Here is a 17,287-nt window from a genome sequence, read left to right as displayed (position 1 = left end):
GTGGGTTCAACCAATTAAACTAGTTTTATCGGTACTGATTAAATTTTAAACAGTACTTTTTCTTGAAAAATCAGGCAATTTATTATGTTGAAAATTACTACAAAAGGGGGATATTTTAATATATTTTTTTCATCAATAGCTTATGCATGGATACAATATTTGAGAACAATAATGGTTATATGCCATTGATAATAATATAACTAGGTTGTATTACCCCCCAAAACCTTATCATATATGAAAAGTATAAGGATGTTTCAAGTTTATTAATTTGATTAAGGTATACTACATAGCCCCAACCTCCTCAATAAACAACATAAAACTTATTACAACAAACCAAACAAGAACAATATCATTATGGAACTTCAATTTTTAAGATTTATAATTCAGGAGTAGGCTTCAATGTGTTGGCAACATCAATCACAAAACGGTATCTAACGTCGGCCTTCTCGAGCCGTTCCATGGCAGTGTTGACATAGTCCGCAGAGATAAGCTCAATATCAGCAGTGATGTTGTGTTTTCCTGCCATATCCACCATCTCTTGAGTCTCTTTTATCCCTCCTATCATACTTCCCATTACCATCTTCCTCTCTAGACATACACAATAACAAAAAAAAAAAAATAATCTAATGTTATTTTCACTAACTTTTTTCTTGTCAAATGTTTATATGTTTAAACCAAATTTTAGTCAATAAAAGAGGTTATTCCGCACTTTTTTTATACACAAAAAAATTACCGCAAGAAAGTAAACGGATTTGTTACTAAAACCACATAAATATGGCTAAATACGGACATAATAGGCTTACCGAAGATGAGAGGCATGACCGGGAGCTCGAGTGGCTTTTCTGGTGCACCAACCATAACAAGTTTTCCCTTGGGCTTTAACAAACCGAGCAGAGGAAGAAGGGAATGAGTCGCAGATACGGTATTAATAATACCATCCAACGTCCTCATTGCATCCTTAATCTGTTTTTGGTCACGGCTCACCACGAACGCGTCCGCACCAAGCCTATTAATCGCTTCGTCTCTCTTACTATCCGAAGTACTAATAACCGTAACCTTAAGACCCATAGCCTTAGCAAATTTCACCGCAACGTGACCCAAACCGCCTAGTCCAACCACACCAATGTGCATGCCAGGCTTGTCGAGCCCGTGATATTTTAGCGGGGAGTACACCGTGATCCCCGCGCATAGTAGCGGAGCAGCAGCGTCCAATGGGAGATTGTCGGGCATACGGATGATGAAACCTTCGTCGCAAACCATGTTGTCGGAGTAACCACCGTAGGTTATTGTGTCGTCGTAATACTTGAATCCGTACGTTTGGATCGATTTTGGACAGTAGTTCTCGAGACCTTCGGTGCAGCTATCACATGATCCGCACGAGCCAACCATGCAACCTACTCCGACTTTGTCTCCAGTTTTGAATTTAGTCACTTTGCTTCCCACTTCAGTCACCACACCAACAATCTCATGCCTGAACAAATAAGAAAAACACAAGTTTCGGATTTAAAAATGCTCATCACCTAATTTAATAGTTATTGATGTTCTAAAAATCGGTTCATTTCATTTCAGTTACCAAAAAAAAAAAAATCGGTTTAAATTAGACGCCCACGTAATAACCGAAACGGTTTTATTAAAACCTAACTTATACTAATCAAATCGGTTTAAACTGTTCTAAAACAATATTAATCTAAATTTATATATTCTTTTTAAATCAACCAATAATGTTAGTTCAAATCTATGTCTAGTTTCTTTCTTTTTGCAAATCTAATTTTTATAGGTCACTAAAATAATTTTATAATTAATTTTAAAATGAAAATATCTGATAAAAATGTAAAATATATAAAAATAAATCAATAATTTGGTAACATATAAACCTTCTCTAAGCTCTCAATAATCCGCATAGTCGATAGTCCTCCACTAAACGCCTAATTATTGCCCCACAAATCTTTTGATCATTTGTACTCTTAGAAATAATGTTCATACGTCGTTTTATGTTTAAATAACATACATATTTTACTCTAACACACACATATTATAAGATTGGTAAAACATAAATTTATGTATTACGTACCCGGGGACGAGAGGGTAAGTAGATATTCCCCACTCATTCTTGATCATATGCAAATCAGAGTGACAGATTCCACAGAACAAAACTTTGAACCTAACATCCTTCTCTCCTGTCTCCCTACACAATTCGACCAAAACTTATTTTTCACTAATACAAAAAGTATATAGGGTCATTGATAGATATTAATTCACTAGGTGACTGACACCTGCGCCTATGCACGCGCATAAACTTTTGTAATAAACCAAAATGTAATAATTTTGGGTAATGTTTATTAGTTGTATTTGTTTGTGTATTTTCATGTTATTTTAATTAAAGTTTTATTTATAAATTATTTAGTTGCAGTGTTATGATTTTTTTTGCAATATATTCAATTTGGCCATAATCTTTATTTCTAAAATCTAGTGTAAAAATTGATCTTAAATGTGTTAATTATTTTGGATTAAAACTTTACCAATTGTTTCTCGAACTTCTTAGTTGTTACAGTTACTCTTCTTCAATTATGATTTTGTTTATTGTAGGATTAATCAAAGTTGAAAGATATGCGTTTTTTAAATCATCATCATCATCAAATCAAAACCATCTTAATAGAAAATCTTTTATTAAAAAAAAAAAAAAATCAAAACCATCTTATTAGAAACAGTTTCTTTAAGATATTTTTTCTCCAAACACGTCATAATGTTTATTTTAATTTTAGATGCATATAAAAAAGAACGGAATTTTCGGATGGAAGTCATAGAAATTGTTTTCCTACCAAGGAAAGACAAATTTTTATGAATAAAAAAGATTTTATGTGAATAATGAATGATTGACTGATATTTAATTATTTATATTGATGTCGATGTTTAATAGTTTAGATATATGAGAATAAGTTTCTTATTTATGATATTTGAAGCATTTAAATAGTATGAGGATTAAGGCTTTATGATGTAAACCAAATTGCATAAAATTGTGCTGATATTTTTGTAGAAATAAAAAAATTGTATAATTATGAAATGGTATATCACATATTTTCCTTTTTATTAAGAAATAATATATTTGAAATATATTAAAATTTTTCATTTTAATAATAAAATATTGCCTTTTTCGTAAAATATGGTTTTATTAATAAAAACTAAAATAAAAATGAAAATATTAATAACGATAGCTATAATAATAAACTCAATTAGTAATAAATCATCATAATATGGTTTTATTAATAAAAAATGAAAATAAAACAGAAATATTTATAGATATTGTCTTTTATATGAAATTCTTTTTTTATAACAATTTGGTTATAATAAGAATGTATTTATAGAAAAAAACATTAATAATGGCAATTATATAATAAACTTAATTCATTAAGGCTATCAATGTAATAAACTACCGTGAGAGTTAACGTAAGCACGCCACATAAAAAAGTGACTTCTCAAATAATATTATAGATATTTTTGTATAAAAAACCTTCTAGAGAAATGGAAAGTCGAGAGAACTCCAGAATTGTCTTTTGCGGCCAATCCGAATGCCTCCTTTCCCATAATGGATCAAAGAAGATCAAGAGTTAGAGAAATGGATTGGAGAAGTAAGCAAGTGTGTGGTTTGGCTTTTATGTGAATGCACTTCTAAATAATTTGAGAAGTTTAAGTTTTTGAGGAGAGACAAGATCTTTAATATAGGAAGGGATTGTGGCACCGACGGGATCGGGAGCCATTAGGACCATTCACACTATAAGATTACCTCAATGACTCGTTCTTTTCTTCCTTGTATATTTTCTTGCCATTTTTAGAGGTGTTAAATCTTTGACTCTACAAGATAAGTATGAATACATTAGGTATTAGTTTGTTTGCTAAGCATGCGTGAATATGATACATTCATAAATTGGTATGAATGCAACAGAACTGCTGTTAGAATATGAACCAGATCTGCTGAAACATTGAGAAGAAGAGACGTCATAAATGTTCAAGCTATTAAAGTTTTGGTAATAGCCAAAATGATAATGTATTGGTTGAAACTTAAACCTTGCTCTGACCAAATATGTTGTATCTTCAACAAAAAAACAAAACAAATTATATATTAAATAAAAGCAAAGTAGTTTCATAACGAATATGTAAAACGTGCTTTTATATTCCTTGTAACCAAAAATTTGTCGTTCTTCAGTTCTATCTAATTTCCATTTTCCGAGCATAATTAAAAAGCCATATTAAGTGTGTGGAACTCGTTGAACCACATACTGTATGGACCTGGCACACCGACAAGTCTGTACGTGCGCGGGCCACTGCGAGCGTTAGGAAAGCTATTTTTTTTTTGTCGACGCGTTAGGAAAGCTATTTTCCCATATTATTCGTATTGATTAAATCGAATAAACGTAAAAATGACGACATTCACAACTACTCTGTTCAATTTGATGTTATCTTTTTCCAATGGATTTCTAGAGATAAGAACACTGTTGCTGACTTGTTGGCAAAACAGGGACTTGTAGAGGGTGAAGTCTTAATGGCTAGCACCTAACTCTTTCTATGGCATTAATATAAGTTGTGTTTCAAAAAAAAAAAACACTGCTTCAAAGTTCAAAGTTATATGATTTTGTCAGTGTAGTCGTGTATTGTTTGTCTGTTCTTGTGGTCTATACATACTTGCTTTGCTCCCAAATAGTGTCGTCTACGCAACATACTCATAACTAAACGCGTTTACACTGTTAAAATACATGCACCTGGATATTAGACCAAACGAATAGTTTGAATTTAGTCCCGAAATCATACCTTATGAAAAGTGTTTATACTATCAAGAGACAAGAGCAAGTCTTCTATCAAGAAACTATGCATAAAAATCTTGGTACTTTATAATCAATCATATGTTATTATTGGTCGGATTGCTCAGACAACACAGCTTCTATCATTTACACCCAGCATATTTCAACCTTAAGAACCTATACAAGACCAATTAATATGAACTGAAAAACAAACATTCACTTATACATGTAATATTTTTATTTTCCAATATTTTTGAGATTTTACAGTATCACCAGTCAAAACCTACGATTAGAATTAAACTTCCCAAGATCTTATTAATATAGCAAACATTACATTCAAGTTGATTCAATTTATAGGGCACAATATTATTGCTACAGACAAACAACACGTAACTTTTTACAGCAAACGAAACAAGAAAAAAGGCTTCTAGGGAACTTCAATTCTTAAGATTTATGATTAAGGACCAGGCTTCAAGGTGTTGGCAACATCAATCACAAAACGGTATCTAACGTCAGCCTTCTCAAGCCGTTTCATGGCAGTGTTGACATAATCCGCAGAGATAAGCTCAATATCTGCCGTGATGTTGTGTTTTCCGGCCAAATCCATCATCTCTTGAGTCTCTTTTATCCCTCCTACCATACTTCCCACCACCATCTTTTTTCCTATTATATATTCACAACCACAAATATATTCTCAATGTTTATCAACTGTACACTTGAAATGTTATTAAATTTGTTATGATAAATTGATAATAGTCATGGATATATATGTCGGTAGATTTTATTAATGATACAAAATACCAGGACCGGCCCAGAGATTTAAAAAGCTATATGTAATTTAGTAGAAGTTTTATTAATAAAAAAAAATTCAAAAATTTGAGACATATGTTTATGTAAATTATTTCTTAAATTTTAGGGATTATAATGTTTAATCTGTCTAGGGTCGAGATTTTGAAATTAAGACAATCCTTAAATTTGGCTAAAGACAACATACTCTAAAAAAAGGGTTAGTATTTCGTCATGAAAACCATATACATATTATAATTTATAAGCTTATGAATCGACAATAAAAGTATCATGTGAGATAATCGTCAAAAAAGATGGTTCTTACCAAAGATGAGAGGCAGAACCGGAAGCTCAAGCGGTTTATCAGGTGCACCAACCATAATAAGTTTACCCTTATATTTAAGCAAATCAAGAATCGGAAGAACTGGATGAGGAGCAGATACGGTATCAATAATACCATCCATAGTACCCATTGCATCCTTCATCTGTTCCGGGTCACGGCTCACCAAGAACAGATCCGCACCAAGCCGAGTTAACGCCTCGTCTCTCTTCCTATCCGAAGTACTAATAACTGTAACCTTAGTACCCATAGCCTTAGCAAATTTCACAGCTACATGACCTAAACCGCCTAGTCCCACCACACCAATGTGCATACCCGGCTTGTCGAGCCCGTGATACTTCATCGGGGAATAGACGGTGGTCCCAGCGCAAAGTAGCGGCGCGGTAGCGTCTAAGGGAAGATTTTCTGGAATACGGATGATGTAGTCCTCTTCACAAACCATGTGGTCGGAGTAACCACCATATGTTATAGTGTCATCGTAATACTTGCCTCCGGACGTTAGGATCATTTTTGGACAGTAGTTCTCTTGGTCATCAGTGCAGGTTTCACATGACCCGCATGAGCTGACCATATAACCAACTCCCACTTTGTCTCCGGCGTTGAATTTAGTCACTTTGGCTCCGACTTCAGTCACCACGCCCACTATTTCATGCCTGAAACAATTATAATGAGGTTAATTATGAAAAACCAAAAAAAAAAAAACAATTTTCAAAAGAACATCCAAATAAATTCTAAAATTATATTTTTGGAAACATTTATTAAAAATAATATGATATGATATGTTATAACTTATAATAAACTTAAAAATTGTATATCTTTTATATATAAAAGTACATAATCTCTAACTTTAATATATTTAACAGGTATTGATTATAATATCAGAAATTCAAATTTGTCAAAAATATATCAGAAATTCACGATATTTGGGATCCTGACAGTTTTTGCTTAACTTAAATATTTGAATTCAAACTCAAAATGTTAAAATATCCAAATTCTTTGAACTGAATCTCAGATGGAATCTTTTCATAAATAATTCTATCTTTGATTTTGAGTATCTCTTACAAAACTTTAGTATATTTAAGGGTTATGAATTGTAAGATTAGAATTTACCATGTCTGGGATTGGGATACTGATCCGTAATCTTAAATATTATTATTTGAATCTGAATCAAAATTTTACGGTTTCTAAATTTTTTTTATTTGGATTTTGATCAGATGGAATGTTTTCATATTAAATTCCATTATTGATATGATTTTGAGTATCTTTTGAGTATCCAAATGTTGTCTTACCCGGGGACAAGGGGGTAACTAGTAAACCCCCACTCGTTTATGGCCATGCTTAAATCTGTGTGGCAAATTCCACAGAACAACACTTTTAACCTCACATCATTTTCTCCTGTCTCCCTATACATTAATCCCACGAAATTAAGTTTCATTCAAAGAAAACATATAATATGAAACATAATTCATAGAGATCATCAATTCGTTAAAAGGAAACTGGAACCTTCTTGAGAAACGGAAAGGCGAGATAACTCCAGATTCGTCTTTTACAGCCAGTCCGTACGCCTCCTTCTTAAGGACCTCTCCCATTATGGATAAGCAATAAGAGAATAAGGCTGAGAATTGTTCTTTGAGTGATGATATCAATAATTGAGAAATGTAGGAGTAGTGAAGAGGAGTGACACGGTTTAATATAGGAGAGGCTTGTTGAACCGATATGAGTACTATTACTTATCACTCGCTTGGACCATTTTCATTACGTTTATTTGATGTTTTTGAACTTATTTTACCATATATACACTATAAAACAATGAACTTTCGGACTATATAGTAGGTTGAGGAGTGAGTAGTGAGTACTATTACTCATTACTCTGTTGGACCATTTTCATAACGTATATTTGATGTTTTTGTTTTACCATATGAACTTTTTTTTGAACTATAAACCAATGAGCTTTCAGACTATATACTAGGTGAAACCAGTGAACTTTCAGACTATATAGTAGGTGTGATCTCACGCGAACCAAATATTGTTACGAGATTTTTTTTTTTTTTGATAAATCCTATCGGCTGATCTGGTCGGTCTTGGGAGGAACGCATTTAGTACTAAATATTGGACTGACTACTACCACACTGCCTAACTCAAGTTTGGAATATCTTCTGACTAATAACAAGGATGAACCGATTATTTGTTATGATCCACCATATAAACCATTTGGACGGAAGCCCAAGCCAAGACTGGCCAAATGATGATAATTTAGTCCGTAAGAAGAATCGAACCCAAAACTGATGTGGATACGTACATACCAAGCTCCAAAAAATTATCACTAAACTACCACCACTTGGTTAGAATTTTACTTCTAATTTCATAGTGAATTACGTTCATTACAAATAAGTTATACTTTGAGATTTGAAGATTTGTTATGGATTCAAAAACATAGTCATAAGTCTGATAACTCATAATTCTCGGTAAACAAAACAAAACTGAATGTATGATACTGATGTCTTCTTCCTTCGTAATGAATACATTAGGTATTAGTTTGTTTGCTAAGCATGCGTGAATATGATACATTCATAAATTGGTATGAATGCAACAGAACTGCTGTTAGAATATGAACCAGATCTGCTGAAACATTGAGAAGAAGAGACGTCACAAATGTTCAAGCTATTAAAGTTTTGGTAATAGCCAAAATGAAAACGTATTGGTTGAAACTTAAACCTTGCTCTGACCAAATATGTCGTATCTTCGACAAAAAAACAAAACAAATTATATATATTAAATAAAAGCAAAGTAGTTTCATAACGAATATGTAAAACGTGCTTTTATATTCCTTGTAACCAAAAATTTGTCGTTCTTCAGTTCTATCTAATTTTCATTTTCCGAGCATAATTAAAAATCTATTAAGTGTGTGGAACTCGTTGAACCACATACTGTATGGACCTGGCACACCGACAAGTCTGTACGTGCACGGGCCACTGCGAGCGTTAGGAAAGCTATTTTTTTTTTGTCGACGCGTTAGGAAAGCTATTTTCCCATATTATTCGTATTGATTAAATCGAATAAACGTAAAAATGACGAACTTTAACACTATTTCAAAGTTCAAAGTTATATGATTTTGTCAGTGTAGTCGTGTATTGTTTGTCTGTTCTTGTGGTCTATACATCGTACTTGCTTTGCTCCCAAATAGTGTCGTCTACACAACATACTCATAACTAAACGCGTTTACACTGTTAAAATACATGCACCTGGATATTAGACCAAACGAATAGTTTGAATTTAGTCCCGAAATCATACCTTATGAAACGTGTTTATACTATCAAGAGACAAGAGCAAGTCTTCTATCAAGAGACTATGCATAAAAATCTTGGTACTTTATAATCAATCATATGTTATTATTGGTCGGATTGCTCAGACAACACAGCTTCTATCATTTACACCCAGCATATTTCAACCTTAAGAACCTATACAAGACCAATTAATATGAACTGAAAAACAAACATTCACTTATACATGTAATATTTTTATATTCCAATATTTTTGAGATTTTACAGTATCACCAGCAAAACCTACGATTAGAATTAAACTTCCCAAGATCTTATTAATATAACAAACATTACATTCAAGTTGATTCAATTTATAGGGCACAATATTAGTGCTACAGACAAACAACACGTAACTTATCTACTAATAATAGCAATCCCAATTAATTTCAAAGGCTGTTAATCCACTTATGTTGAAAGGTTGTGTCTTTCGAAAAAGAAGTGTATAGGGTTGTGTCTTTTCTAAAAATATTATGTTGGAAGGTTGTGTCTTTTCCAATTAATTTCTAAAGTTGTGAATCCACTTATGTTGAAAGGTTGTGTCTTTTGAAAAAATAGTGTAAAGGGTTGTGTCTTTTCTAAAAGTTCTATGTTGTAAGGTTGTGTCTTTTCCAATTAATTCCTAAGGTTGTGAACTTCAATTGTATTGAAAGGTTGTCTTTTGAAAAATATGTGTAGAGGGTTATGTCTTTTCTAAAAGTTATATGTTGTAAGGTTGTGTCTTTCTAAAAATAGTCTAAAAGTTGTGACTATTCACTAATCCTACTATATAAAAGCTATTAATTTTGAGGCTTCTTAGGAGTGTCACATAGGACAAAATATTCTCCACCAATCAAACTGCCACGTCATCGCAAATGTTTAGATGATGGTTCTCGAACTATCCAAACCTATCAAAATAGTCAGTCCATTGTATAACTTATAGCTTCCTTTTCTTTAGTCTACTCGCCTCAGACGTCTCCAGTGACTCCAAATCTGTTCGTCTACCCAACTTCACCGGTGTAACTCCTACGACTACAACAATGGCACTTCAATGCTCCATTATAACTCATCAAGTGAAGACTCTTTGTACCTCTCCACATCCCTCCTCTCAATCTCTTGCCCAGTTCCTTAAATTTGATTTGTCACAAAAAGTCAGTGCATCAGATAGTTTTTAAAATTCAAATAATACTAGGTGTTTTTCTGTACCATGTGCAATGATAATTTTTTTTAAAGTTAAATTATATTTAAAATGAAATTTATTAGTATTATATATTTTATTATTTTTGACTAAAATTTAATATAAAGTTGATTATTTTTGAGTCTATAATGTTTGCTATTGTGATAAACACCTTTTTACAGTACTCTGTTTGTATCTTTTTTTTATTAGTCATCTTCCTGTTCTTTTTTTCTTTTTGGTAAAATGATAAAAAAAAAAGAATGAAGCTAAAATTAATCTTTTTTGTTCTTGATCATTCACGTTATCTTCAAAGTTTATAACATGGCCAAAGTAAATGATCGACGTTGAGATTTCAACTTTTTCTGATTTTTACTATTCTAATGTTTCAATATAATTTGAATATTCTCTTTGTTTTATAATATAATGGTTTAAAAGTATTTTTTGTTTCACTATATAAATTGTTTTTATATTTCAATGTAACTTTATATTTATTGGATATTATGTAACCAATTAAATTATGTAAATTACTGTGTAATTGATTAAATTTATATATTAAATGACAGTTTTCTAAAGTAATAACTTTTAAATATTACATATTTTAATTAAAATTGATTACATTTTGAAACAGATAGAGTAATCTATAAACTAACTCTATATAGATATGAGGACAAAATTGTAAAGTGGTCTCATCTTGAATTTCTCTCATTTTGTGCATTCCTAATTGGGAGGAGATAATCAACATCTAATTTTATGTTACTCTTAGTATATTAGAAATAGTCGAACCGTGAACCAATTAAAAATGATATAAGAAAGGCATAAAGATGTATTTCCAGTTATCACAAATATAGAATCAATTGACAACAATTTAATTATGTCCAGCGTAGGACAACATAGAAGAGTTTTCTTACCTTCTAATATTATAATATCTCATTATATTATTGGTTAAACCAGTTTTCTCTAGCACAAATACTCACTCTATTCTTAGAGTTTAAGCTTTTCTATCTGATGATATTAGTAGTTTGATCCAAAAAAAAAACGACTGAACTGTACATTATAATTAGAGAAAGAAAACAAATAAAAATCAACCGAAGACTTTTAAGGTATATGAAACAAAAATTGAAAATATCAATTCTCTGCAATTAAATAGTAATGCAATAAAATTGTAAAAATACAAAATAAAAAAAATACACAGAAAGAAAGATTTAGTAAAATAAAATCATTATATAATTTTCATAATTGATAGTGCTCAGCTACATTAAAAAGTCTAAATTTACAACATACACAGTTTTATTTACATCTTGAAACCTATTATCTAATTAAAATGATTGTAAAAAAAGTGCCAGCACGAAGAGTTAAAAAATATACTATAAAATATAATACATAACGTTAAAAATATATTATCAATAATCACTATAAAATCATGTTAGTAGTAACAAAAATGAAATGACAACACATTTATTAAAACCATAGAACGACACGCAATAAGGTGTTATTAAATATACGAATTACAAATTAAATATGCTCAACGCAAACACACATAAAAGTGAGACATCATATTTGAATATATTTAAATAAATAATTTTAAATATATTATATTCTACATAATTTTAAAATTACTTTAAAAAAACTAAATTATTAAAAAATAATATACAAATAAAACTAAAGCAATATTTTGTAACGTCAAAATAATAAATGAATAAAAAATATAGTATGCTAATAAAACAGATTTTAAATTTTAAAGACTTCTAATTCATGTAATATTACAAAATTCAAAATTTGTTTATTACAATTAATATTTGTATTAGATATATTAAAATAATATTCTAGATCGATATTGAATTGTCAGTTTTCAACTATTACACTTAAAAAAATATTATTAAGTACGCTTTTTTTTTTTGAAAATGAGGTTTTATATTTTAAGTAGGTTATTGGAGTATTTTTTCTTTTCGTAAATTTATTCGAGATGAGATTCGGATCTTTTAAACTAAGATAATTTGTGTTTTATACATAATTATATTTTTTTTACATAACTCTAAAATCTCGGACTTGATTCTTCATATTTTATTAGTTAATTGTGTTACATATAATAAAAATATTTAATTCAAACTAAAAATAAAAAAAAAATCAAATTAAAAAATTAGTTATATATAATTTAATATATAAAAATTCACATACAAATAAAAATGATAAATGTAACAAATTTAAATATATTATCCGCGCGTAGCGCGGAAAAAGGATCTAGTATCTTTTAAAAAGTGAGAAATTGTAAGTATTAGAAGAATGTGACTATTCATATTGAAGGGTTGTGACTATTCAAATAGGCTTTAAAAAATCTATAAATAGTCTCTCCCATGCATTTTTCAAATCAAATTTTTACTAATCTACTAATAATAAAATGGTGAAAAAAATAATGTCAAAGTTGCAACTTTTCATCTAAACAAGGTGTCTTTTCATCTCAAAGTGGGATTGCTTTAAAAAATATTGGTTTTATTTAAGTAATGTGTTAGTTTATATAATAAGTGTTGGTATTTTATAAGAACTCTCCCAAAAATTAAAAAAAAAATTATAAATGAGATTATTTAAGTAATGTGTTAGTTTATATAATAAGTGTTGGTATTTTATAAGAACTCTCCCAAAAATTAAAAAAAAAATATTATAAATGAGACGGGTCATATTAACATAAATCAGCATATATTTATTACAATATTCAATTTTCTGAATATTCATTTTCAATAAATAAAGCAGGTAGATAAATATACAAAATAACAGTTACCAACATATAAATTATAATTGTTTAAAATTATAAACTAATAATTTTAATATTATGTCTTAAATAAAAAAAAAATATATATCATGCAAAAAAAATTGCATTTTGTTCAAAAAGTGGTTGAAGATAACTATCATGTGAAAAATGTAAGAAAAAACTTAAAAAAGATGAAGACACAAGTATGCAATATGTGTTTTGATAAAAGATTAAAGGGAACATTAAGGTTTATAAAAAATATATATATATATATATATATTTGAATACTTTGTAAATCATATTTTAATCATCAAAATTAAATTTAATTATTTATATGATTTAATTTTTTTATCAGGCATATAAAATTATAAATTATAGATTATAATATATTCTTTATAAAATGAGTTCCCGTGCGATATCGCACAGGCTCTTTGCCTAGTTACAACAAACGAAACAAGAAAAAAAAGGCTTCTAGGGAACTTCAATTCTTAAGATTTATAATTAAGGACTAGGCTTCAAGGTGTTGGAAACATCAATCACAAAACGGTATCTAACGTCAGCCTTCTCGAGCCGTTTCATGGCAGTGTTGACATAATCCGCAGAGATAAGCTCAATATCTGCCGTGATGTTGTGTTTTCCGGCCAAATCCATCATCTTTTGAGTCTCTTTTATCCCTCCTACCATACTTCCCACCACCATCTTTTTCCCTATTATATATTCACAACCACAAATATATTCTCAATGTTTATCAACTGTACACTTGAAATGTTATTAAATTTGTTATGATAAATTGATAATAGTCATGGATATATATGTCGGTAGATTTTATTAATGATACAAAATACCAGGACCGGCCCAGAGATTTAAAAAACTATATGTAATTTAGTAGAAGTTTTATTAATAAAAAAAATTCAAAAATTTGAGACATATGTTTATGTAAATTATTTCTTAAATTTTAGGGATTATAATGTTTAATCTGTCTAGGGTCGAGATTTTGAAATTAAGACAATCCTTAAATTTGGCTAAAGACAACATACTCTAAAAAAGGGTTAGTATTTCGTCATGAAAACCATATACATATTATAATTTATAAGCTTATGAATCGACAATAAAAGTATCATGTGAGATAATCGTCAAAAAAGATGGCTCTTACCAAAGATGAGAGGCAGAACCGGAAGCTCAAGCGGTTTATCAGGTGCACCAACCATAATAAGTTTACCCTTATATTTAAGCAAATCAAGAATCGGAAGAACTGGATGAGGAGCAGATACGGTATCAATAATACCATCCATAGTACCCATTGCATCCTTCATCTGTTCCGGGTCACGGCTCACCAAGAACAGATCCGCACCAAGCCGAGTTAACGCCTCGTCTCTCTTCCTATCCGAAGTACTAATAACTGTAACCTTAGTACCCATAGCCTTAGCAAATTTCACAGCTACATGACCTAAACCGCCTAGTCCCACCACACCAATGTGCATACCCGGCTTGTCAAGCCCGTGATACTTCATCGGGGAATAGACGGTGGTCCCAGCGCAGAGTAGCGGCGCGGTAGCGTCTAAGGGAAGATTTTCTGGAATACGGATGATGTAGTCCTCTTCACAAACCATATGGTCGGAGTAACCACCATATGTTATAGTGTCATCGTAATACTTGCCTCCGGACGTTAGGATCATTTTTGGACAGTAGTTCTCTTGGTCATCAATGCAGGTTTCACATGACCCGCATGAGCTGACCATATAACCAACTCCCACTTTGTCTCCGGCGTTGAATTTAGTCACTTTGGCTCCGACTTCAGTCACCACGCCCACTATTTCATGCCTGAAACAATTATAATGAGGTTAATTATGAAAAACCAAAAAAAAAAACAATTTTCAAAAGAACACCCAAATAAATTCTAAAATTATATTTTTGGAAACATTTATTAAAAATAATATGATATGATATGTTATAACTTATAATAAACTTAAAAATTTTATATCTTTTATATATAAAAGTACATAATCTCTAACTTTAATATATTTAACAGGTATTGATTATAATATCAGAAATTCAAATTTGTCAAAAATATCAGAAATTCACGATATTTGGGATCCGGACAGTTTTTGCTTAACTTAAATATTTGAATTCAAACTCAAAGTGTTAAAATATCCAAATTCTTTGAACTGAATCTCAGATGGAATCTTTTCATAAATAATTATATCTTTGATTTTGAGTATCTCTTACAAAACTTTAGTATATTTAAGGGTTATGAATTGTAAGATTAGAATTTACCATGTCTGGGATTGGGATACTGATCCGTAATCTTAAATATTATTATTTGAATCTGAATCAAAATTTTACGGTTTCTAAATTTTTTTATTTGGATTTGATCAGATGGAATGTTTTCATATTAAATTCCATTATTGATATGATTTTGAGTATCTTTTGAGTATCCAAATGTTGTCTTACCCGGGGACAAGGGGGTAACTAGTAAACCCCCACTCGTTTATGGCCATGCTTAAATCTGTGTGGTAAATTCCACAGAACAACACTTTTAAACTCACATCATTTTCTCCTGTCTCTCTATACAATAATCAGTGCCGTGCGAAGAGTTTTAGGAGCCTAAGACAAATTTTTAAAATATACTTATTTACAACTATAATGAAAACAATTTTGCAATATGATATATCGCTTTCACCAAATACACAAATCTAACGCTGTAAAAGATTAAGTTTATGCTATATTAGTCTACTATGTGGAAATGATTTTTAAAAAATAAGTCTAAACTATTAGATTATAAATTTATTTTAAATTTTGGGGCCCTAAAAAAATCCATATTAATCGGGGGCCTAAAACGAATGCCTTTTTCAATACACTGTAGGCACGCCTCTGACATTAATCCCACGAAATTAAGTTTCATTCAAAGAAAACATATAATATGAAACATAATTCATAGAGATCAATTCGTTAAAAGGAAACTGGAACCTTCTTGAGAAACGGAAAGGCGAGATAACTCCAGATTCGTCTTTTACAGCCAGTCCGTACGCCTCCTTCTTAAGGACCTCTCCCATTATGGATAAGCAATAAGAGAATAAGGCTGAGAATTGTTCTTTGAGTGATGATATCAATAATTGAAGAATGTAGGAATAGTGAAGAGGAGTGACACGGTTTAATATAGGAGAGGCTTGTTGAACCGATATGAGTACTATTACTCATCACTCGCTTGGACCATTTTCATTACGTTTATTTGATGTTTTTGAACTTATTTTACCATATATACACTATAAAACAATGAACTTTCGGACTATATAGTAGGTTGAGGAGTGAGTAGTGAGTACTATTACTCATTACTCTGTTGGACCATTTTCATAACGTATATTTGATGTTTGTAATTGTTTTACCATATGAACTTTTTTTTGAACTATAAACCAATGAGCTTTCAGACTATATACTAGGTGAAACCAGTGAACTTTCAGACTATATAGTAGGTGTGATCTCACGCGAACCAAATATTCTTACGAGAATTTTTTTTTTTTTTTGATAAATCCTATCGGCTGATCTGGTCGGTTTTGGGAGGAACGCATTTAGTACTAAATATTGGACTGATTACTACCACACTGCCTAACTCAAGTTTGGAATATCTTCTGACTAATAACAGGGATGAACCGATTATCTGTTACGATCCACCATATAAACCATTTGGACCGAAGTCCAAGCCAAGACTGGCCAAATGATGATAATTTAGTCCGTAGGAAGAATCGAACCCAAAACTGATGTGGATACGTACATACCAAGCTCCAAAAAATTATCACTAAACTACCACCACTTGGTTAGAATTTTACTTCTAATTTCATAGTGAATTACGTTCATTACAAATAAGTTATACTTTTAGATTTGAAGATTTGTTGTGGATTCAAAAACATAGTCATAAGTCTGATAACTCATAATTCTCGGTAAACAAAACAAAACTGAATGTATGATACTGATGTCTTCTTCCTTCGTTTTCGTAACGTTTTTTTCCATTTTCGTAATTATTATTGCTAGTCTTATATATTAAAAGAAAAGTCATAACCTTGACTTATGTGTAATTTTTTTAAAAATAAACCTAATAAACCTATTATTAGAAAATCTTGTTACATTTAATTCTAATCTTATCATTATTATAGATCT

General features: G+C 30.6%; 4 protein-coding genes and 1 long non-coding RNA gene across 6 annotated transcripts in view; 1 reads left to right on the top strand and 4 right to left on the bottom strand.

The window, feature by feature from the left end:
- LOC103835100 (probable disease resistance protein RPP1) overlaps positions 1 to 17,287 on the bottom strand; it is a 531,820-nt gene that overhangs the window by 204,129 nt on the left and 310,404 nt on the right. The window lies entirely within an intron of this gene.
- Positions 243 to 3,751, bottom strand: LOC103835067 (cinnamyl alcohol dehydrogenase 8). The gene is made up of 4 exons (XM_009111165.3): positions 3,509 to 3,751; positions 2,072 to 2,185; positions 804 to 1,471; positions 243 to 588 (listed from the first exon to the last, which is right to left on the bottom strand). The coding sequence occupies exons 1-4, from the start codon at positions 3,580 to 3,582 to the stop codon at positions 377 to 379; spliced, it is 1,068 nt and encodes a 355-aa protein (XP_009109413.1). The 5' UTR covers positions 3,583 to 3,751; the 3' UTR covers positions 243 to 376.
- LOC117127297 lies at positions 3,766 to 9,597 on the top strand. The gene is made up of 2 exons (XR_004450233.1): positions 3,766 to 3,875; positions 8,448 to 9,597. It is a non-coding gene; the product is annotated as an uncharacterized LOC117127297 (long non-coding RNA).
- On the bottom strand, positions 5,083 to 7,819 carry LOC103835065 (cinnamyl alcohol dehydrogenase 7). Of its 2 annotated transcripts, XM_033277172.1 has the most exons (4): positions 7,423 to 7,819; positions 7,209 to 7,322; positions 5,905 to 6,572; positions 5,083 to 5,456 (listed from the first exon to the last, which is right to left on the bottom strand). In XM_033277172.1, the coding sequence occupies exons 1-4, from the start codon at positions 7,506 to 7,508 to the stop codon at positions 5,251 to 5,253; spliced, it is 1,074 nt and encodes a 357-aa protein (XP_033133063.1). In that variant the 5' UTR covers positions 7,509 to 7,819; the 3' UTR covers positions 5,083 to 5,250. The 2 variants fall into 2 exon arrangements, with proteins under 2 accessions (XP_033133063.1, XP_033133064.1); XM_033277173.1 differs by lacking the exon at positions 7,209 to 7,322 and having other exon boundaries at positions 7,423 to 7,711.
- Positions 9,489 to 16,351, bottom strand: LOC103835063 (cinnamyl alcohol dehydrogenase 7). The gene is made up of 5 exons (XM_033277174.1): positions 16,103 to 16,351; positions 15,587 to 15,700; positions 14,289 to 14,956; positions 13,575 to 13,842; positions 9,489 to 9,596 (listed from the first exon to the last, which is right to left on the bottom strand). The coding sequence occupies exons 1-4, from the start codon at positions 16,186 to 16,188 to the stop codon at positions 13,637 to 13,639; spliced, it is 1,074 nt and encodes a 357-aa protein (XP_033133065.1). The 5' UTR covers positions 16,189 to 16,351; the 3' UTR covers positions 9,489 to 9,596; positions 13,575 to 13,636.

The sequence above is a fragment of the Brassica rapa genome, chromosome A08 (genome assembly GCF_000309985.2).
Source record: "Brassica rapa cultivar Chiifu-401-42 chromosome A08, CAAS_Brap_v3.01, whole genome shotgun sequence".
Lineage (NCBI taxonomy): Eukaryota > Viridiplantae > Streptophyta > Magnoliopsida > Brassicales > Brassicaceae > Brassica > Brassica rapa.
Note: the sequence above shows the minus strand (reverse complement) of the source record. Positions and strands in the feature narration are given on the sequence as shown.